This window comes from Hordeum vulgare, chromosome 2H (genome assembly GCF_904849725.1).
Source record: "Hordeum vulgare subsp. vulgare chromosome 2H, MorexV3_pseudomolecules_assembly, whole genome shotgun sequence".
Classification (NCBI taxonomy): Eukaryota; Viridiplantae; Streptophyta; class Magnoliopsida; order Poales; family Poaceae; genus Hordeum; species Hordeum vulgare.
The window spans coordinates 37820494-37843232 of record NC_058519.1 but is presented as its reverse complement, the minus strand read 5'-3'; the positions used below and the strand labels follow the sequence as shown (position 1 = coordinate 37843232).

At 42.6% G+C, this 22739-nt stretch overlaps 1 protein-coding gene, 1 non-coding gene and 1 pseudogene across 2 annotated transcripts; 1 reads left to right on the top strand and 2 right to left on the bottom strand.

Annotated features, from left to right (window-relative positions):
- Positions 1 to 3281: 3281 nt before the first annotated feature.
- LOC123425241 lies at positions 3282 to 10964 on the bottom strand (annotated as a pseudogene).
- On the bottom strand, positions 10805 to 10946 carry LOC123433733. Its single transcript, XR_006625060.1, has one exon. It is a non-coding gene; the product is annotated as a small nucleolar RNA Z247 (small nucleolar RNA).
- Positions 10965 to 12053: 1089 nt separating the features above from the next.
- Positions 12054 to 18118, top strand: LOC123424694 (probable galacturonosyltransferase 7). Its single transcript, XM_045108359.1, has 9 exons — positions 12054 to 12344; positions 12514 to 12545; positions 12644 to 12745; positions 13231 to 13330; positions 14130 to 14191; positions 14592 to 14890; positions 16048 to 16405; positions 16487 to 17029; positions 17299 to 18118. The coding sequence occupies exons 1-9, from the start codon at positions 12233 to 12235 to the stop codon at positions 17578 to 17580; spliced, it is 1890 nt and encodes a 629-aa protein (XP_044964294.1). The 5' UTR covers positions 12054 to 12232; the 3' UTR covers positions 17581 to 18118.
- The last annotated feature ends 4621 nt before the right edge of the window (positions 18119 to 22739 follow it).

Sequence of the window (22739 nt, the reverse complement as noted above, 5' to 3'; positions counted from 1 at the left end):
CCACAGTTATAACATGTCCTCACTCGTTGTTTGGGTTTGAATCCACTCGAGTTGTTCTTGTTGAAGGTGGGTCTTGAGTTCCTTTTATTTCCCCAGAATTGCCTTGATGCAAGAGCCATGTGCTCATGATAAGCATACCTTGTGTCTTCAGGGCAGCTCTCCTCTTCTTCCTCTTCTTCTTCTTCTTCAAGCATTGCTCTTGCTTTCAACGCAAGGTTGGGTGAAGTGGTTTTTGATCGGACATGAGCAAGTGCATTGTCGTCTGTTTCGTTCATGATTGACATTGCAATGAACTCATCCAACACTTCACTGGAAGACAAGGAGTGGAAGTCTGGCCGCTGACGAATGACCGACGACATGGCTTTATTGAAAGGCATGATGGCTTTGAGAAACTTGCGCTTGACCCATGTATCATCCACATCCTTACTCCCATGATCCTTTAGTGCCACAGCTATAGCAGTCACCCTCCGATAGAGATCACGAGGGTCCTCGTCTTCCTTCATCACAAACTCATCGGCCTTATCAAGTATCACTTCATAGTTGGATCGTTGAATACTTGAGCTTCCCTTGTACAGTACCATAATATGCTCCCAACAATCCTTGGCCAATGTGAAGGGACACAAGTGGGGAAGATCTTCAGGTGGTACAACAGACTGGAGAATAAACAACGCAGAGTGATTATATTGATTGTCTGCATCTTCTCTTGGAGTGAGGTTGCTTGGGTCATGGGGATAATATCCTTGCTCGATAATTCTCCACAAGTTTGTTGAGCTGTGATTCAAATGAGACTTAATAGAAAATACCCAGTTAGCAAAGTCACCTTTCACAAGTTTAGGAGGAGGGCCAACAGGATTAAGACGAGGTGCGAGAACGGGTCCTCCATATGTCATGGGAGGTGGAACCGAAGCATATGATCCAGTCCCATCCTTTTCGTGAGGTGAAGCAGGTTGCATACCTTTAGCCGCTTCCTTAGAGGAGTTGGCCTCCGAATCGGAAATGGTGGGTTTAACCACTAAAGCCGGTTCAGGTGAACTTTTAAGACCATCAATTAATTCTTTAAGCATGGTTTTGACTTCGCTCGTCAAGGACGTCTTGAGGGCGGCCATAACCGTATTCAAGTCGTCCCTTGTGACCGAAGTCAAGTCCATGTCCTCGGGTTGCCCGCGGTTAACTTCCTCTCCGCCTTCCATACTCTTCGGGTGGTTAAACCCTTAATAAAGAGACGTGGCTCTGATACCAATTGAAAGGATCGATATGGTTGGCTAGAGGGGAGGGGTGAATAGACAACGACCACTTTTTAATTAATCTTAACAAGTTAAGGTAAACACTATACGGGTTCACAAATAATATGACAAAGAGGTGAACCCTATAGAAGCTAACAACTAGAGCTATTAAGACAAGTAAGATATAGTCACAAGCATAAGCAAATACAAAGTAAAGGTTAGAGATAACCACAAGTGGAACCGATGGAGACGAGGATGTGTTACCGAAGTTCCTTCCCTTTGACAGGAAGTACGTCTCCGTTGGAGCGGTGTGGAGGCACAATGCTCCCCAAAAAGCCACTAAGGCCACCGTATTCTCCTCACGCCCTCGCACGATGCAAGGTACCGTGATTCCACTATAGGTGCCCTTGAAGGCGGCGACCGAACCTTTACAAACAAGGTTGGGGCAACTCCACACAAAGCTTGGAGGCTCCCAACTAAACCACGAAGCTTCACCACAATGGAATATGGCTTCGAGGTGACCTCAACCGTCTAGGATGCTCAAACACCCAAGAGTAACAAGATCCGCAAGGGATTGGTGGGGGAATCAACTTTTCTCTTGGTGGAAGTGTGGATCTAGGCCTTCTCAACCAATCCCTAAAGAATCAACAAGTTTGATTGGCTAGGGAGAGAGATCGGGCACTTTAGAGCTTGTGGAGCAACAATGGAGCTTAGAGAGGTCAAAGATAGGGTTCCTCAGCTAGAAGAACCCTTTATATAGTGGGGGGGGGGAAATCAGACCGTTTTCCCACTCTCTGCCCGAGTACCAGCGGTACTACCGCTGGGCCGGAGCGGTACTACCGCTGCCTGGCGGTACTACCGCTGGCTGCAGCGGTACTACCGCTGAGCCTCCAGCGGTACTACCGCTGACACCAGCGGTACTACCGCCGGCCCCTTGGTAGTGCACAAGCACTACTACCGCCGGGAAAGTCTTCGCAAAAGGATCCGTCCACAAACTACCGCTAGGTAGGTGGAACAAAACACCTAGAGCGGTACTACCGCTGCCAGGGGCGGTACTACTGCTGGCAGTCCAGCGGTACTACCGCTGGAACCAGTGGTACTACCGCTGGGGACCATTTTGCAGAGATAAACGAGACGAATAGGCGAGGGCCGCTCCAAAAGATAAGGAAAGGGAGAATGTGAAGTGTGCGTGTGTAAAGATAGATTCCACCCAAACCTTTCCACTACGGATCCCCTCTTAATAGTACGGCTTTCCTATGACTCAAATAAAGAGAATCGTAGGGAGCACCGTGCTTCCGTTCCGGAAGAGAGGAGACGTGTCGTCTTGTGCCGTTGACGAGTGTTACCTGAAACTTTGACACACACGGTTAGTCCTGTACGGTACTGTCATCAATCACCAAAATTACTTAGGCATAAACTATGCCCCAACAGAAGTCATGCATCCGTCATACTGCAGAAATATCAGGTAGTCATGCATCCATCAAGTATCATGCATCCGTCATACGCTAAATGCAGCATGGCAACATAGAGAAATACTGCAGAAATAAGTCATGCATCCGTCATACGCTAAATGCAGCATGGCAACCGTGAACCAATCATTTGTGTAGAAACAGAGTGAGAGTATATGAGAAAAACAACCGACATTTAATACTTTGACATTCACGACTTTGTTGGCTTTGTTTCCCGTGGCAACGCACGGGGATTAAACTACACAGAATAACTTATGTATGATAAGAGCAAAAGGAAAAAAAAAGGGAATCTAAATTATCCTATGCTAGCAATGACTTGGCATGCCAAGTCATTAAAATGGTATTAGCAATGACTTTCAACCCCAAGAGTAGTTTTTTGGGTCTGATTTGGACAGAGCACTTGCGCACAACTGCTTATTTGTATTTGATTACTTGAAGCCATGCGTTATCGAAAGGTTATGGAGGTCGTATGCTTGCTTAACCCATGTATAAATCTATTAAACTTGTACCGTTACCTACAATTTTTTAACCCAAAAAATCCTATTTTGTTCCGTTACATATAGACCTTTTCCTCAACCCAGAATTACAGCTACAGTGATCTGTTTGTAAATAAAAGGAACAATATTTTACCATTCGTTGAAGAGTTCTATTGTTTGTCAACTAATCTTAGGGGTTATCATGAGTGTTGCTTGCATATTATTAAGACATAGATACCAAGTACTCAAATTCTAATAGAAGGAACTACCTGTTGAAAAGTTGTATATTGACGAAGGAGAATAACTGAGTGATCAGCTTACGTATAAAGAACGATGGCACCTGCAGCACAAACATATAAGGTTAGTAGAATCACTTGGATAAAGCTATCAAATCCTTTCTAGTGGAGAGTTGTGCCAAAATAAGAGGAGTTAAATGAAAGGCTTACATGATTTTCACGCAGAGTATCCATAAGCAAATTTAGAAAACTGACAATGTTGTCCCAATGGGAGTTCGATGGCTATTGAGCACCAACCCCTGGTGCTTTGGGAGCTTTTCCAGGCCGTGTTGATTTTGGAGCCTGACATGCAATTTTCCAAAGGATAAAAAATGATCTCGTTGTACAATGTTGTCTGTAACCAAATCACAAAGCAAAGACTAAGAAGAGGTGATATTCCCTTTTTTTAGATTATCCCTTAGCTGCCCAAAGATCTTTTCGACACATGTTGTTAGCTGCTGTTTGAATAGTATGGCTGGATACCTAGCATCCACTTGTGCAGTATCACCACGCCCTGCAAGCTATTGAAGCAATCTCAGTGTCAGGGAAAAAACATTGTTATTCTATTCTACAGAGATTTGCAAGAAAAACTACAAAGATTGGCTAGTTTAGTAGTGCTAGCATTTACAATATTTATGGCTGTGGTTATGCAACACTTGATATCTATGTTTCCATGTGTAATTTACGAAAGCATATACTAAATAGCTTTCAGAGCAAAAATGACTGGCAAGCCCAGTTCCTTACTTGGGCTAACTTCCCACCTAGCCCTCCAGCAGAGCGGCGAGATGGTGTACCAAAAAATCCGTTTGACCGTAGATTCTTCTGTAGAAGGCACAACACTGCAGAAGTATTGGACAACCAATAATGTAATCTACTAGCTGCTTCCTTTGCCTGGAATAGGAACAAAAATAAAAATACTAAACCTACTGGCTTCCATAAATGTCCAGTCCGATATGCCGTCCGTCAGCGGCAACTCGCGGCTCTCCGCTCGCCGCCCGACCACAAGCAACTCGACACCTCGCTTCCTCCTCCTCCTCCTCCTCAACAAGAGCAAATCCAATTACTCAATTAGCTACTGTACATATCAAGTGCGTGGAAACTGATTAAAACAAGACTCGCGTGGAACAACCTGCGGGTGAAAAACAAGAATAGTCATCAAGAAATCGCAGCTTTGCAAGCCTGAATCAACAGCGCCCCCCGGCAGCAAGACAGGAGAGAAGTGGGACCACCCGGCCCCTATCCCCCCAAAATCAAGAACCCGACGCCTCTCCTCCATCCCCCGGCGGCAGGACAAGAACGCAAGAACGCCGGCGGCAGGACGCCAAGAACTGCGACCGCCCCTCCTCTTCCTCCCCCCGGAATGGGCCTGCCTCCGCTCCTCTCCCTCCCCCGGAACGGGCCTGCCGCCCCTCCTCCCCCTCGTCCGGTGGCCGGTGAAGAACCCGACATCCTCGAATCGAGGCGAGGCCAAGACACGCAAGTCTTACCGCCCCCCACCCTCCGCCTCCCCGCCGGCGGCCGGACAAGAAACGCCACCGGACTCGAGGAGCCTCCACATCCCTCCCTGCCGGCGGCCTTGGGTGCGTCAAGATTCGGACGTGGCGCGATCAGCAGCCACGGCGAGCGGGACGGGTGTGCGACAGGATTCAGACAGATCCGAGTAGAGCGCTCGCATTGCACGCAGCCATGCCATCGGTGGCCTCTCGCAGTCGGACTGGTCCGAGCTAGCTAGCTAGGGGCTCGTCGCCGGCGGGAGAAGGGGAAAGGAGGGGAGGCGGCGCCGACGGTGGCTGCGCGTGGCGGCGGCTAGGGTTCCCGTCGGGGGGGGGGGGTCATGAGAGCTTGGGGAAGCAGGTGCGTTTGTGGGTTGTGTGTCTTTTTTTTGCGTTTTGACGGGTTTGGATGGGAGAGGCAGTGCGTGGGAGGGCGATCACACGTGGGAACGAACGGTTTTTTTTATTGAACCGTTTGGTGTGGTTATTTAATCGTCTGGTTTATGAAGGGATGAAAAAAATCGGTGAAAATGCTAGCGGGAGGAAGTGGAGAGGTGGGATCGAGAGGTCGAACCATCGCTCTGGTTGAACCATCACGACGACACATCCTGCTTTAATAGTAGAGATACTATGCATTATGAAGATAGTATCATACAATACTATTATATGCATGATACTATTATATGATACTCTCCACTATGGTCAGCCTAAGGTACCGAACACACATCGTGTTTGGTTGATTGATTGATTCAGAGACATGAGAATTAAGGAGGGAAGGGGAAGAGGAATTAACATGTCCAACTCCTTCGAATCTCTTTCCCGAGGGATCCCTGGTAACTTAACTGGGGTTTGGGAATTGATGGAGAAAAAAACGTTTTGTTAGTTGACACGTCCGTGAGGGGAGGCATTTCATGTTGAAACTTGTTTATTCCTCTACCTAATCCCAACAATTAAATAGGGACAGTAAATTCTCTCTTAAATTCCCACTACTAACTCCCACCACACACCAAACATGGGATTGGGACTAATAATCTACTTTCCAAGTCTAATCCCTTCACAAACTCCCTCTGATAAACTCCTATTCCCAATCCCTCAAGCTGTCAAACACACTCACAGGGCCAGAGTGTCTCCTGGGCACGTACCTGTTGACCTTAATTAAGTACAATTGTTGGAGGTACTACAACGGTGCTAGCACGTTTATAATGAGGTCAAGCATGACAAGCAGGCGCCACCGGTCAAGGCCATAATATGTTGGGTCATTGCTATTTTTTTGGATTTTTTTCTTCACAATATACAGTAAATGCGCAGTGTTCTTAGGTTGTTTTTGTCAAAAGTTGTGGGGTCAGCTGACCCCACGGGTAACACATAGAAACACCATTGTTTCCAGTCATTGTCGAGTCTGGCTGTCCGCAACCAGGGAATACGAAGAACCTGGAAGTCCATGACATATTTGGATATGCGATGTCGGTGCATGAGGTAAAAAATTGAAAGATTAGGTGGAAGTGTATGCCTCTGATACGGACGCGTTGCGTGTTAAATAGATCGATGATGGATACAAGATTTGGCAGTTGGCCGTTACATGGATTGATCCTCATGTAAAGTCTATATAGAGACGAGGATGAATCCTAACAACCTAAGCTACCAGATTACAAAAAACACGAGGATGAATCCTAACAACCTAAGCTACCAGATTACAACAAACACAAGGATGAATCCTAACAACCTAAGCTACCAGATTACAACAAACACGAGGATGAATCCTAACAACCTAATATACCATATTACAACAAACACGAGGATGAATCCTCACAACCTAAGCTACCAGATTACAACAAATACGAGGATGAATCCTAACAACCTAATCTACCAGATTACAACAAACACGAGGATGAATCCTAACAACCTAAGCTACCAGATTACAACAAACACGAGGATGAATCCTAACAACCTAAGCTACCAGATTACAACAAACACACGCAACAAAATCGGACCCGCTAACTAGGTATTAATGGTTTATATATCATCGTATATACCTACAATACATACTTTCTAACATGCTCCCTCAATCATATCTTCACCAAGTTGAGATTTCTCTTGAAGTCTTCCAATTTTTACCATGATAAAGCCTTGGTAAAACCATCTGCAACTTGATCATCTGTGGGAATAAACCGAATATCAAGTAGTCTCTTGGCAACTCTTTCACGAACAAAATGATAGTCAACCTCTATGTGTTTGGTCTTTGCATCACAAACTGGATTTTGTGACAGGTATGTGGCACCAATGTTGTCACACCAAAAATAAGCAACTGGAGAATGACTGACACCAAATTTGCTTAGAAGAGTTTGAACACATATGATTTGTGCAGTGGCATCATCTAAGGATTTGTACTCAGCTTCAACACTTGACCTTGACATAGTGTCTTGCTTACGTGCACTCAAGGAGATTAAATTTGGACCAAAGAAAACACAATAACTTCCTTTTGATCTTGTGTCACAAGGACATCCTGTCCAATCAGCATCTGAGAAGGCACTGACAAGATTTGAGGATGACTTGGTGAACTTTAGGCATGTACTCATGGTACCTCTAAGATATCTCAATTTTGTTTTAACTGTTGTCACGTGTTGGGAAGCAGGAGAATGCAAAAACTAACATACTTTGTTGATAGGAAATCATATAGCGGGTCTTGTGAGAGTCAAGTACTACAAAGCACCTACCATGCTCTTGTATCTTGTAGACTCCTCATCTCCCAAGAGTTCTCCTTCTCTTGACGGCTTTTCTAATGTAGAGAGAGAGAGAGGCATATTTGAAACTTTACAGTTTGTCATACCTGCACGTTTGAGTATACCCGAGACATATTTTTCCCGAGTCAAAAGTATACCATCCCTCGCCTTCTTAACCTCAATTCCCAAGAAGTAATGCAGATCACCTAGATCTTTAACAGCAAAGTCTTTCTTCAAATCTCCTAACAATGTCTTAGTTGCATCTTGTGATGTACTAGCCACAATAGTATCATGAGTGTAAACCAACATAAAAATGGTGATCTTGCCCTTCCTATAAAATAATAAGGAAGTGTCTCCTTTTGATGGCCGAAAACCAAGGGCTTGAAGTTTATCACTTAACCTAGAGTACCATGATCGAGGTGCCCGTTTTAGACCATACAAAGCTTTATCAAGCTTACAAATATAATATGATTTTCCTTTTACCTCATAGCCAAGTGGTTGTTTCATGTACACTTCTTCCTCTAGAACATCATAAAGAGACGCATTATCGAAGACTCCACCATTTGAAACTACAATGGAGAGAACAAGCTTGACAATAGTTGCTTTAATAACAGGACTAAAAGTGTCCTAGTAATCTATACCATATAGTTGTTTAAACCCTTTGGCTACCAATCTTGCCTTGTATTTTTCTATATGACCATCTGCCTTTATTTTAATTTTCTATACCCATCTAAAATCAATAACATTTTTGTTTTTAGATGGAGGAACTAAGTGCCAAGTTTTATTTCTAAGAGAGCGCAATACTTCTAATTCATATCCATTTTCCAATTATTATCACTCAAGGCCTCATCCAAATTATTGGGTTCACCCGTGATCACCAACCCTCCAAACGGCCCTTCAAACGAAGTTTGTTATACCTGACAGTGCCATCAGTACGAACTTTGGTTTCAAAATACCATGTTGAGGTCGAGTTCTCTATGGTGGCACAAACTGATCCGCTGAAGGAGCCCACATAGAAGATCTTGTTAAAGGCGCATGATCAACCGCCGCTCGAGAACCCACATCGGTGTCAGGCACGGATCCCGCGTCAGATCCTACCTCCGTGTGGCTGGCGCCTGAGGGGCCCACTTGCTACATAGTGGAGGAAGGTGCGTCGGCTTCGATGTTGCGCAGCATGTGCGGCTCCACCTGAGCCACTTGTCCATTCACGGGAGGCAAGTCGGAAAGGTTGGCATCCTGGGCCCGTGTTGGCCACGCGTCGGGAGTAGCCTGGAACATGCGGGGTCGAGGCATATCCACCTACAGATTCGCCTCCGCCTGCTAGATCTTCCTCGGGATCACGCGTCGCAGCACCTTGATCCCACTCCGTGTTCTACACCCGCACTGTCTTGTTCTGGCTGCATAAAATCATGCACAATTCCTATATTTCCTTCATAATTAGTGCCAATATTAACATGAAAATTAGCATGTTGATCAACTACTTGATCTTATCCCTCGTGGTCAACAGGATGATTTTCCGGGAGTAGAAGGACTTCAGATCTAAGGAGGGCATTGGCATTTGGATTGAGAGATGAAAAGGGAAAACAACCTCATAAAAAATTACATTACTGGAGATATATACTTGACCAACAGCAACATCCAAGCACTTAAAGCCTTTGTGAAGGTTAATATAACCAAGAAACACACATTGCTTGGATCGAAATTCTAGTTTTCTAGAATTTTAAGGGCGAAGATTATGCCAACATGCACACCCAAGAACTTGAAGAGAATGATAAATGGGTTGATCATGAAAACAACGTGCTAATGGAGTCTCAAAATTTATCACTTTGCTAGGGGTCTGATTTATCAAATATGTGGCAGCAAGAAAGGCTTCATCCCAGAATTTTAAGGGCATAAAAGCATGAGCTAAAATAGATAGACCAATATCAACGATGCATCGACGTTTTCTTTCTTCCGACCCATTTTTTTGATGGGCATGAGGGCAAGAAACATGATGAATAATTCCTAGTTTACGAAAAGAGGACTGTTTGCATAGTGATAATTTTGCGATAAAAAAAATCTTTCGACAAGAGTTTGGAATTCATGAAAGACTCTGAAAACTTCAGATTTGTGTTTGAGATTATAAATCCATGTGAATTTACTATAATCATCAATGAAACTCACATAATATTTCTTTCTATTGATAGAATCATGGACATACCCCCATACACTGGAGAAAATTTACTCTAAAGGAGCATTGGACAAACTATTTGAAATAGGGTAGGGAAGTTGATGACTCTTGCCCTTTTGACAAGCATCACACACACCCTTTTTATTCAACTCACTACTCGAAAAAGGAATATTATTGTGGCTAAGGACATGATGAACTATGGTAGATGAAGGATGTCCTAGCTTGCTATGCCACCTTTAAGCAGGTAGCTTATTGACACCAAAAGCCCGCTTTCTTGAACTCAGTGGAGCTGATGATAGGGGATAGTGACCACGTCTACACCTGCCTTGGAGAAGGGTTGTCCTCGTTCCCTGTCCCTTGACAAAAAGTGATACGGATAAACTTCAAGAAAGGTATGATTATCGATGGATAGACGATGAGCAGAAATCGGATTTTTGGTGGCATTAGGAACATGCAAGATACCTTTGAGATGGAGATCACGAGCGGGAGTACAAATAGTATAGATTGACCAATATGGCTAATTTTCATAGCTTCTTTGTTTGCAGCGTGAACTTGATCATTCCGTTGTACTTGTTGCGGACGGTCAACTTGTCAAGCTCACTAGTGATGTGATCCGTAGCCCCTATATCAAGGTACCAATTTGTGTCCACTCCATAGGATGAAGTGGTGGCCGGACCTGCACTCTTCTCATTTACGGTGAAGGAGATGTCGAAACGGCGATAACACTCGATGGCGATGTGGTTAGGCTTCTTGCAGATTGGGCACACAACTTCAGGGAGATCATTGATGCCTCCATGACCATTGCCACGACCGCCGCCTCCATTGCCACGACCTCCATTGCCGCGGCCGCCACCTCCGTTCCCGCGGCCCCATTACCATGACCGCCTCCTCCGCGATCAAAGCCACCACGACCACGAGATGCAGCGTTGGCCGAGGTCTGAGTGGAGTGGTTCCCACCTTCGAACATAGCAAGTTGTTTCTCAAAACTAAGCAGCTGAGAGTAGAGTTCAACTACCTTGATGGGGTCGGTTCTTGCGGCGTAGATGGAAGAGACAAACGCCATATAGTCGAAGTCCAATCTAGCAAGGATATATGACACCATGACCTCATCGTCGAGTGGCTTTCCTGCCGAAGCCATTTCGACACCAAGCACATTCATGCATCCGATGTACTCTATGATGGTTGCCGTGCCCTTCTTGATGGTGGAGAGGGCGATCCGTGTATTGATGACGTTGGCTTGCGTCTAGGAGAGAAACATCTCCCTGATTGCGGTCCATGACACAACCATCTTGGTGCAATGGGCGACTTGGATCATCACACGTGTTGAGATTGAATTGAAGATAAAACTCAACATCTGGGAGTCCTGCGCCATGGCGATCTGATACGTCGAATTTGACACATTGGTGGGCTTGCCTTCCGAGCAAGCTTGGGCTCCGGAAACTTATTTTTCTCCTTAAGGAATTTAGAGCCTGTTTGGGACTGCTTTGTTCCAGAAAATTCAGCTCCGCTCTAGAAAACGTAAGCCAAACAGGGTAGCTCCACGATATACCGCTCGGCAAAAAAAAACTAGAATCTTGGGTCTAACTCCTTGTTTTTTGTGAAGCTCCCTAGGAGATGCTCCATAAAATTATAGAAGCTGGAGTTGGAAGAAAATTACCCACCACTGCCACCAGTAAGTGGATACCCCTTCGTTTCTTATCTCTCATCCAATCAAATAGATCATTTTCACCAAATTTTCCATCCGTGAAGCTGGAGCTAAATGAGAGCCAAACATTCTCTTGAAATGGTTGCAACTTCTATATGAAACTGCTCTAAAGTGGATTTGATGAAGCGGAACTGATTTTGATGGAGTGAAGCAGTGTCAAACAGGCCCTTATTAGTCTTCTTTTAAAGAAGATTTAGGGATGGAGTTTTTTTTTCTTGAAGGAATGTAGGGAATTGAGTTGGTTCTTTTTTTTGTTGTTGAGAAAATTGAGTTGGTTCCATTTTTTGTTGTTGAGAAAATTGAGTTGGTTCCTGGTACCTTCGCTGGCAGCGTGGCAGGCACACAACCCGTTTCAACCGGAGCTGACGGACGGACATTCGTTGGCAAAGGCGATGGCACGAGGCCCATGTGGCGCATGTGCCGCACGCTCGGCGGCCCACCCACCCGCACCACACTGGCACGCCCTCGTCCCCGACCCGCTTCACTCCCTCGTCCCTCCCCTCCCCTCCCCTCCCCCCCCGCCTGGCGCAACCAACCCCCCCACGCACGCACGCGCGCCGCACCGATCAAATCCCGCAACCCCACCCCACCCCACCCCACCCCGCAACCGCGTCGTCGTCCAACTCGAAGCACTCCCGCTGGCCCGCACCGACCCCCACCGCGATGACCAGTAGAGGCGCCGCCGCCGGGGACCGGAGCCGATGAAGGCGACGCCGCCGCAGAGGCGGAGGGGCCCGCGCCTCGTGCTGCTCGCGCTCGTCCTCTGCTCCCTGCTCGTGCCCCTCGCCTTCCTCTTCGACCGCGCCCCCTCCGGTACTCGCCCCCCCTCGCCCTCTCTCTCTCTCCCCCCCGCTTTCGCTCCGGTCGAGGGCTCGGCGAATGCGCGCGCTACCCGGTGGATCTGGGCGCCCGGGCCTCCTCAGATTGCTCCGCGGCTCTCTGGATTCTTAACCGCCTCTTTTTTCACTGGTTTGCGATGCAGGCTACGTGACCACCGACGAGCGGCGCCGACAGGTGTGGCACTGTTTGTTTGTTTCCGCCTTTATTGCGGCTGGAGCGGGGCCGGTGGGCGAGGATTCGTGCTGATTTTTTTTGTTTGTGTATGGATTTAGGAGGTCGTCTTTCATTCATTCGATCCCGTGGTGCCGATTGGTGTTGGCGGTGGCGGTGGCGGTGGCGCTGTCGATCCAGTCCCTGTCAAACGAGCGATACAGGTATGGCTGTGCTGCCATACCCCTTTTACCCACGATGTCGACTCTTTTGTAGATTTGTATGGTTCCGTGATGGCGACCCTAGTGATGTCTGGTCATCCTCGTTTGTTGTGCTCCTTTATGTGACGATTCTACTCGGAGTTAAGCATACGACGCTCAGTGGAATGGCTGATCTGCAATGGCAAGATTTTTTTTGGGTGTAGTGTCTGTTGCGTGTTACTAGCTTTGGGGAGATACCGTTTCTCTGCTTGTAACCCTTAGCATTTAGCACTAGGGGGAATGTACTTGATTTTCACCTTGTTTCATATTTACGAGGTAAGAAAGATAAGAAAGTACTCCATCCGTCCCATATTGTAGGACGTTTTTTGGCGCTACACTAGTGTCAAAAAACGTCTTACATTATGAGACGGAGGGAGTATTTCACAGTGCATTTCAAGAATGGACAAATTTGCATCTGCGACAAGTCACACTTTCTTTTTCCTTCTCAGGATGCACCCAGGAAGATTTCGAATGGCAGCAGCGGGGTGCCGCCGCCGCAGCATAAGCAAATTGATCGCCCCCCTTTGGCTGTCAGTACTAAACCAAAAGGTACCAGATAGTAACAGAAAAAACCCGGTGCCCAGTTAATTTTTTTTTTGTCTAAGCTTTTGAGATAGGAGTGAATCAATGAAAGTGTTGCTAATCATTTACTGAATGTGAGTATGCCTATGCAATTGCAAAGAAACATGGTATACTTGTTAGCAAAACCTGCTGTTTGTGCCTTTTGAGGTCTACTAGAGGAAAGTGTACATCACGAATACACCGCGTGGCATGATTTAAACCAGTGCTCTTAAGATCTCCAGCTTTCTGATAATGTGATATGCCCTAAGACAGTGCATGTGCTATCTCGATTTTTCTTTGGTCTCCACCTCTTGCTTCCCTTCAAATTCCTAGTTTATTTTACATAGAAGAAGCAATTTATTCTACCCAAATATTTTAAAACAGACTATAGCGTGCATGTGCTATCTCAATTTTTCTTTGGCCTCCCACTCTTGCTTCCCTCAAAATTCCTAGCTCACTTTGCATACTAGAAGCAATTTATTCTTCCCAAATGTTTCCAAACAGACTATGACGTGCATGTGCTATCTCGGTTTTCTTTGACGTCACTCTTTGTAGTTTACGTTAGATACGAGAAGCAATTTATTCTACCCATATATTTCCAAACAAACCAGTGTTGATGTTTCGAGAACAACCTCCCTTTCTTTGGACGAGCTGTTTATTTGTTTCGTTTTACGTGGAAGCTATTTATAGGTTGCACTCCTTTCTTTATCGGTCTTTTATCCTGTATGGTGCAGCTGTTTGTTTAGTTTATCTTTACATCTGACTCAGTTATTGATGACATATGCAGTTCTTCTGGTACCAAGAACTGAACCGCCAAAGGCTGTGAAGGGATCAACTCAAAGAACAATTGTACGCCTTCTGCATTCAAATATATACTGTATTTTCAGAACTGCCCTCAAGCTCTTTTATGTTCTGACATGTTTAGTCAACAAAATGAAAATCGGGGGTTCTACAGCAGTAGCAGCAAGTATATAGTTTTTAGATATTAGATTGCCTGCTCAATCTCATAAAAGATCTTAGTCACACAATGCAATATTTTGAACGATTGTGTTCCATATTAGTGGATTGATGTGATAGCGTACTTAGGTAAGCTAATCTTAGGACAATGCTGAATGTACTGCAACACAGTATCTTTCGGGATATATAGTACTTAATTTTCCGATCAATATTCTTATCCCCCCCACCCACACACATCTTTGCATCAATCAGAGTCCAGTGGTTTGCTATAATGCACATGCATTGCTTTCAGGAAGTTAGCAAGGATATAAAGAGACAAAAGAAAGGCCTGAAAGCAGACGAAGTGGAAAACTTAAAAGCTTGCCAGCTTGAATTTGGGAGCTACTGCCTCTGGTCAACAGAATACAAAGTAATTATGAAGGATTCAGTAGTGAAAAGGCTAAAAGACCAACTATTCCTGGCCCGCTCATACTATCCAAGCATTGCCAAACTTCAAGGACAGGAGGCACTTACTCAGGAAATGAAGCAAAATATACAAGACCATGAGAGGGTTCTCAGTGCAGCTGCTGTTGATGCTGATCTACCATCCTTGTAAGAATACGTTTTTAATGGTTAAGCTTTTGTTGTCTTTTCTTCATTCATTCCATTTGTAAATCTTAAATTTCAGTTTATGATGACTAGCTTATGGGTACCATATCTTAGAAACACACATCAGATTGAAACGGACATTAGAGTGTTACTCCCTCGGTTTGAAAATACAGTGTGTATTTACCTGTCTAAATTTGAACTTTGACCGTAAATTTATCGTACAATATTTTGTTGTTGTTACAAATCATAATCATAAGAAAGTGCTTCTCAACATGAATATAGTGGTATCTATTTTGTGTAACGTGAGCTACATATTATTCGACTAATTGTTTGGTCAAAGCACAAATTTGGACAGTCAACATATTTTATATATTTTGAAATGGAAGGACCGAAGGAGTACCTTTTGGTGCCTTAGTGGATATGGTTCTGATACGTGTCTTGTGCATTTCTTTCCTACTTATAAAGGTTGGAGTTGGTGGTGAGTTCACATGTGGGACCAACAACCTTCACCAATAAACAAATGCACCCCTCTTCACATTGAGAATAGCAACCTTCCATGAACATAAATAAACAAATGTACTTGTACTCACATGTAGGATCAAACACAAATAAATAATACACTACTATTTATGAGAGACTAACACTTAGACACAAATAAAAAAATGCAGAAATGCGACTCCAACTCAATATAATGTTGTTGTTTTTGTTTTTCTTTCTTTCCCAGCCAAGTTATTTTAGTTTTATATCACATAACAAGAGAGTGAACAGATTGTAATTCCAAAATGATGATAGACCTTATCCTCCTACCTGATCCATGACCTTGTGCAGCCAACTTACCAATGTTTATTCTCATATGTTTCAACAAACAAAATATTGTGTCTGCAAAGGACCATGGTCACTTAAGATTCTCCAATGCCTGACGCATGATATTTTGTGGTATTTTTGTTAACCGCAAGCAAATTCCACATAGCGCCAATGTATTTTGACAATTTCCTAAGCCAGTGACATAACTCCTTGTATTTTATAGTTTCGTAGCAACGCACGGGCATTGTGCTAGTATTTGTAAAAGAGTAGAAACCCAACCTGCATATAATTTACCAGTTTTCAATATATGAGTTACTACTTTGATAATTCAAATGACAACCGTGCTATTTGTTCAGTATCAATAAGAAGATAGAGCAGATGGAGCGCACAATAGCAAGAGCGAAATCATGCACTGTGGAATGCCACAATGTTGTCAGGAAGCTTCGGCAGATACTTGATATGACCGATGATGAAGCTCATTTTCATATGAAGCAGAGTGCATTCCTCTACAATCTTGGTTCTCAGACATTGCCAAAAACTCACCACTGTTTCTCTATGAGGTTGACATTGGAATATTTCAAATCCCCTTCATTGGATTCAGATTTTTATCCCGCTCGCAAGTTTAATACCCCAAACCACAGGCACTATGTTATCCTATCTAAGAATGTCCTTGCAGCTTCTGTTGTCATCAACTCAACAGTTATCAATTCTAAGGTATGTGGGTGATATTTACAGTGATTAGTTTGCTGTTATCTTCTGCTATGGGTATTGCTGATGTTCTTATTGTTCTTGTAGGAGCCAGCAAATAATGTTTTTCATATCCTAACTGATGCTCAAAACTTCTATGGCATGAAATACTGGTTTGCCAGAAATTCATACAAAAAGGCACCTATCCATGTCGTAAACTATGAAGAAATGATTTTAGATAAGCTGCCAAAGTTTATTACGCGAGAGCTGTATTTGTCTGAGGAGTTTCGTGTTCTCATCAGGAGCACCGAGCGGCCCACTGACCAGACAAGAATAGAGTACTTGTCATTGTTCAGCCATTCACATTTCTTTATTCCTGAAATATTCAAGGATCTAAAAAAGGTGGTTGTATTGGATGATGATGTGGTTGTTCAACGTGATCTGTCTTTCTTGTGGAAACTTGACATGGGGGACAAGGTAAATGGTGCTGTCGAATTTTGTGGTGTAAGACTGGGTCAAGTGAGAAATCTCCTGGGTAAGACAAAGTATGATCCTAAATCATGTGCATGGATGTCTGGGGTGAATGTGATCAATTTGGATAAATGGAGGAAGCATAAAGTAACAGAGAATTACCTGTTGCTCCTTAAACAGGTTGGTATAAGTCTTATCTATTTGGTTTCATGCTACAGTATATATATTAAAAAAAAATCTGAACTCGCATAAAAAGGGGCATGGAAGAAGGTTTGACAGTTTATATGTGGTGTGAAATTCAGTTTATTACCAATTCCTTGCATGGAAGCATGCTGCATTCATTTTTGTTGCTGGGCAAGTATCATCATTGTAGCAACTTCGGTGTAATACCAAACAATGGTGCTTCATATGGTTAGGACAATATTTATTCTGCTGTTGTTGTGTTGCAGGTCAAGAAAAAAGACGAGGTGTCTCTGAGAGAAGCTGCCTTTTCTTTAAGCCTGTTATCTTTTCAAAATCTCATCTACCCCCTTGATGGGAGGTCGACTCTGTCTGGACTTGGATATGACTATGGAATCGATCCGGAGGTTGCACAGAGCTCTGCAGCATTGCACTACAATGGCAATATGAAGCCTTGGCTCGAGTTAGGCATACCGGACTACAAGAAGTACTGGAGGAGGTTTCTCACCCGAGAAGATCGATTCATGGACGAGTGCAATGTAAATCCGTAGCACACTTGAAATCAGAACCATCAACAACAGTTTGCGACGTCCACTGGCCTCCTTTCTAGAATCCATTTCCGTCGAGTGGATGCTGCCTGTAGCTCCCAGGAGCTGCACTGTGCACTAACTAGCACGACAAACCACATGCAGCTGTTGAACAGAAGAAGAGGTGCTGCCATGGGCTTACCGGATCGAGCAGACACAGCATCATCTGTCCATTGCATTGAACACGATTGATTGATGGTTTCGGGATCTCGCAATTTTTTTATGTAACAGGTAAAGGATGATGTGAACGAGTCGCCTCGCTGTCCAGATTGTTTGGTAAGGTCTTGGATGCGAAATTATTTTTCTCTTTCTGCCAATAAGGGCACACACACACATGTAATCTCATTTTTTTGGCTGTTAGCTGTAGCGTGGTGATTGATTTTTTGGTAGTTATGCTCCTGTGAAAGATCGCTGTCCAAATCCTATGGACTCCCCTGTGGATAACCTGTATATTGTCTGCTACACTTCCTCACTGGAATGCCATCTTTTTCTGAGATCTCGACATCTTTTATCCCAAGTGGCGCAGTGTCCATTGGGTCCTCGTGCGTCTGAATTGGTGTGTGTCCATGATTTGGCATATCGTGCTCGCTAGGCGCAAGAGATGTATCAGCGGTTCCGCGCTCTGAAGGCTCATCTTTTTAATCGGTTGAAAACTTTATTCCTCATATAATAGACATGTCATTTACAAGAAGGTTGGAAATAAATTCTGAGGCTGAAGAATCCCAAGAACCAGAAGATCTAGTGCTAAAGCTTTGTTTAGCTAACTCATCAGCTATGTGGTTTGCCTCTCTAAAGTTTAGCAAGGTCGATGGATATGGATATATTGTTAAGCAGTACTAGCAAAATGGCCTGTGCGTTGTCACGGAAGAAAAAAAAACATAATCTTCAATGATGATGAACACATTATGTTCACATATCATTCCTTGATTTAGAAAATTTTGTACATAAATGCAAGAAAATGTTTCTTCTTTTAAATTTATTCACAAGTTGAAACAATCTTTACATTTTCAAAAATCTTGGTAACTCAAAGATTTATTCTGAATTTTAAGATTTTTTTTAGAAAACATATAATAATAATCCGATGCATCCAACAGTTAATTCTTCAAAATTCACACAGGTATATTGTCACATAGACTTAGAAGCATTAATGTTTAACTACATACATTAGATCTTTCGTGAACAATTTTACAAATATGGGAACAATTTTAAAATCAAGAATATTTTTTACAATTTACAAACATTTACTAAAAATCGTGAATATTTTTTATATTTCGAACGGGTTTAAATATTTTCTTTTGAATTGGCGACCAATTCAAGAAAAGACGAACATAATTTTTTATGTTGGAGGATTTTATTTTAAATTCACAAACATTTTTTGAAACGCATGAAGTTTTTTGAATAAACAAACATTTTTATAAATCAGTAATATATTTATTAAATTCATGGACATTGTTTTGGAATTTGCAAAAAAATATAAAAATCCGGCACTTTTTTTAAATCCTATTTTTAATTCAAAATAAAAATTCGTCAGCATTTTAATTCAAAATTCCTATTTTTAGTATGCAAAAGTTTTTGTAATTCTAAATTATTTAAATTATAAATAAACAAAAATGGAACGGAAAATTTTAAATAAAAAAAGAAACAATCAAAACAGGCATTAGCTATTTTTAAAATATTAGGACATTTTTTAAATGCATTAACATATTTTGAATTAGAAAGCATTTTGTTAAATGCCTTTAATAATTTTTAATACATGGAATTGTATTTGAGATCATGGACTTTTCTTATTGTACAAATATTTTTCTAAAATTGCAAACATTTTATTGTATATGCGAGTATTTTTTACAAAACTCCGAGCAGTTTTTGAAGTCACAAACATTTTAATTTTTGAAATGTGTTGATTTATAATTTTCAGTTTATTAAAAATTTAAAGATTATTTGAAGTTCTAAATTATTTAAAATAAAAAAATAAAACGGAACTGAAAATAAATAAATAAATGAAACTAAAAGCAGGCGCCTATGCATGGGCCGGCCCATACGGTGTGTTGGATATTCTCCCAGCATGCAGAGCGTAATATAGGACGTTTTTACATGGGCCGGCCCATTCCAAGATTTTTTGCTTTATGAAACATTTTCTATTACTTACCGGTGGCATGGTGGGTAATTTATGCAAACTTTAGGGGTAATTTTCAAGACGGACGACCAGAAACCGTATTTGCTTTATTATTAGGGAAAGATAGTACATCCCCAAAACTTTTTGTTAAGCTCCCAGCGAATGCTCGCTCGTGGTTGCTCAAGGCTTTGGGCGTATGTGGGCCCATCTGTAGCTGTGTGCTTCGGTGTGTGACAATGTGGCGAGTGCTCCCTCAGAAACCTCCCAACGATTGCTCCCGCGTGCCGCCACCTGGCACGTCCCCACCGCCGTCACGTGTCGCGCTCTGAGCGTTTTCTTTGATTTTTTTTGCATGCGTTTTCACTTTTTTGAGTGCTTTTTTCGGGTTTTTTTGGTGTTCCGTTTTTTCACCAGTCTTTCGTAATTTATGGACGGGATTTTTTTTTTTTTTGCAAAAAAACGTGTTTTCTATTTTTTATGCGAAAAAATATATTTTCTTTTTTTTCGCGAGAGGCATGGTTCTGCTTCCGCGAGAGGCACGGCCGTGCCTCTCGGAAAGGAAAGAAAACACATTTTCTCTCTCTCTCTCTTTTTGCGAGGGGCACGGTTTTGCTTCCGCGAAAGGCACGATTTTGTCTTCGCGAGGGGCACACCCGTGCCTTTCGGGAAGGGAAAAAACGCGTTTTCTGTTCGTTCTTGCGAGAGACACGGTTTTGCTTTCGTGAAAGGCACGTTTTTTCCTTCGCGAGAGGCACGCCCGTGCCTTTCGGAAAGGAAAAAAATACGTTTTCTGTTTTTTTGCTAGAGGCACAGTTTTGCCTTCGCGAGAGGCACGCCCGTGCCTTTCGGAAAGGAAAAAAAAACGTGTTTTCTGCTTTTTTTCCGCGAGAGGCACGATTTTGCTTTCGCGAAAGGCACGGTTTTGCATTCGCGAGAGGCACGCTCATGCCTCTTCCCAAAAGGGGAAAACATGCGTTTTCTGCTCTTTTTTTTCCGTGAGAGGCACGGTTTTTTCGTCCGGTTTTTTTATTTGAAAAAAAAGTTCGTCAAAACCTATCAACATGGGATCTAGTTTTGAAGATCTCGATGCGAGAAGCCAACGGTGAAGACGGTTCGAGATTTGAACGCACGGTTTAGGAGATAATAATGTTTTGAAAATACGGATCTATGAAAAAAGGGAAAACTCCCAGGTTGCGACAAATGACACGCATGCAGTGCGCCACTTGTCGCAACCTGTGAAGGTAAGAATAATTGTTAAAAGGTGTACTCGCTAATTAATGATTTCGATCCTGAGACAATGCAGCCATTGGCCGGGAGAGCAAGGCCATCTTAATATTGTTAGTTCCTTACTTATTGTGAAGTACCACCTCCAAATATAAGATGTTTTGAATATTTTAATATGGATTAATACATCTGAAATTAATGGATAACACACACTAAAATACGTCCATACATATCCAAATCAAATAAAAATTTCGAACATTTATAAAAGTGAAGGGATGGAGTATTTAACTTGTGCTGATGCCTATTTTTTTTAAATATTTGCTATTACTTAACACTAACGTTTATAGCACAAGTGGCAGTTTGGACATGAGTACGCTGTCATGCGCAACTAGCGAACTATTGTCTCCCAACTATCGAAGTAACTAAGTAAAATAATTGTATGTGCAACAGAACTCATTTCATGCATTTTAATTGTTTTATACCAATGAAGTATTTCCATCAATCGGGAATTGATTGTTGTACACTAAGACGCCGCCTTCCTACTATTTAGTGACCTAAAACATCTTATAAAAGTTTACGGAGGAAGTAGCTTTTAGTACTCGGTAGTTATTAATATGGCATGAGCAATGTTGCAAGTACTCCACTTCTTGATTAAACTGTATGTAGGAAATATGCAGGGACGATTTGAGAATTTACTGCTCGCAGTGCAATGTGCACGGTTTGCATAAACATATAGAAGCTCTAATATAACTCCAATTCATGATTAAAACTAAATGTTATTTGCCATAGTCTAATAATAACTTCATATGCCTCTGATAATTTTTGTGTATAAATTATCTATCAAAACACACATCTATTCCTCAGGCACAAATCAAAAATATTGACATAGAAGAAAAAAATGAATGCTTATTTGCTATCCTTGATTTATACTCCCTCCGTCTTAATATAAGTGACTCAATTTTGTATAAGTTAAGTCACTCACTTATTTTGGTATGTAGGGAGTATTTTTATAGATAGCTTACCAGGCTTGCTGGTTGGTTCCTTGATTTATATCTAAATGGCATATTAACTGGTGATTTTTTTATCGGGTTTGGTAAAACTCAGCTAGCTGAGTTTTACTTATGGTCTCGTTCATGTACAGGATCGTTGGATCAAAAAATCAGGTAGCGATTCGTGCAGTGTCCTAGCAAGGTTGCCCTTGGCCCGTTTTGCCATTTTTTTTGTATCTGTGCTGTTGACCAGTTGGGGCCCATGACGTCGTCCTGTCAAAGATCGAGGAAAGATAAGAAGCGATGTTGTCTAGTAGTTTTCTTGAGGGTACCGATGCTGCCTTGTCTATGTGTACCGGTCCATGCTGGTCTTTTGTACTTTGTTTTTTTCTCAGCGTTTTTATTGATTATTGTCTTATTTTCTGTATTTTTTGATCTCTAGTTTCAGCTTTTAAATTTATTTATTTTATTTTTATTGTTCCTAGTTTTTATTTAATTTTATGCCGTATTTTTTTTCCTTTTATGTTAGTGAAATGAAAAGCCAAGCCTTTGCTTCGGTGGAAATGCTTTCTCCTAGTGAGGGTGGCAATTGCATATTTTTATTTAATGTTTTGGTGTCTTTTTTTTCCTTCTTATATCAATGACATCAATATTCAAAGTCGGATCGCAACTGCATGTTTTTGAATGTGGCCGCAACTGTAAATGTTCAAAGTCGGGTGGCAACTGCAAGTATTTAAAGTTTGATCGCAACTGCAAGTATTCAAAGTCGAGCCGCAACTGCAAGTATTCAAAGTCGA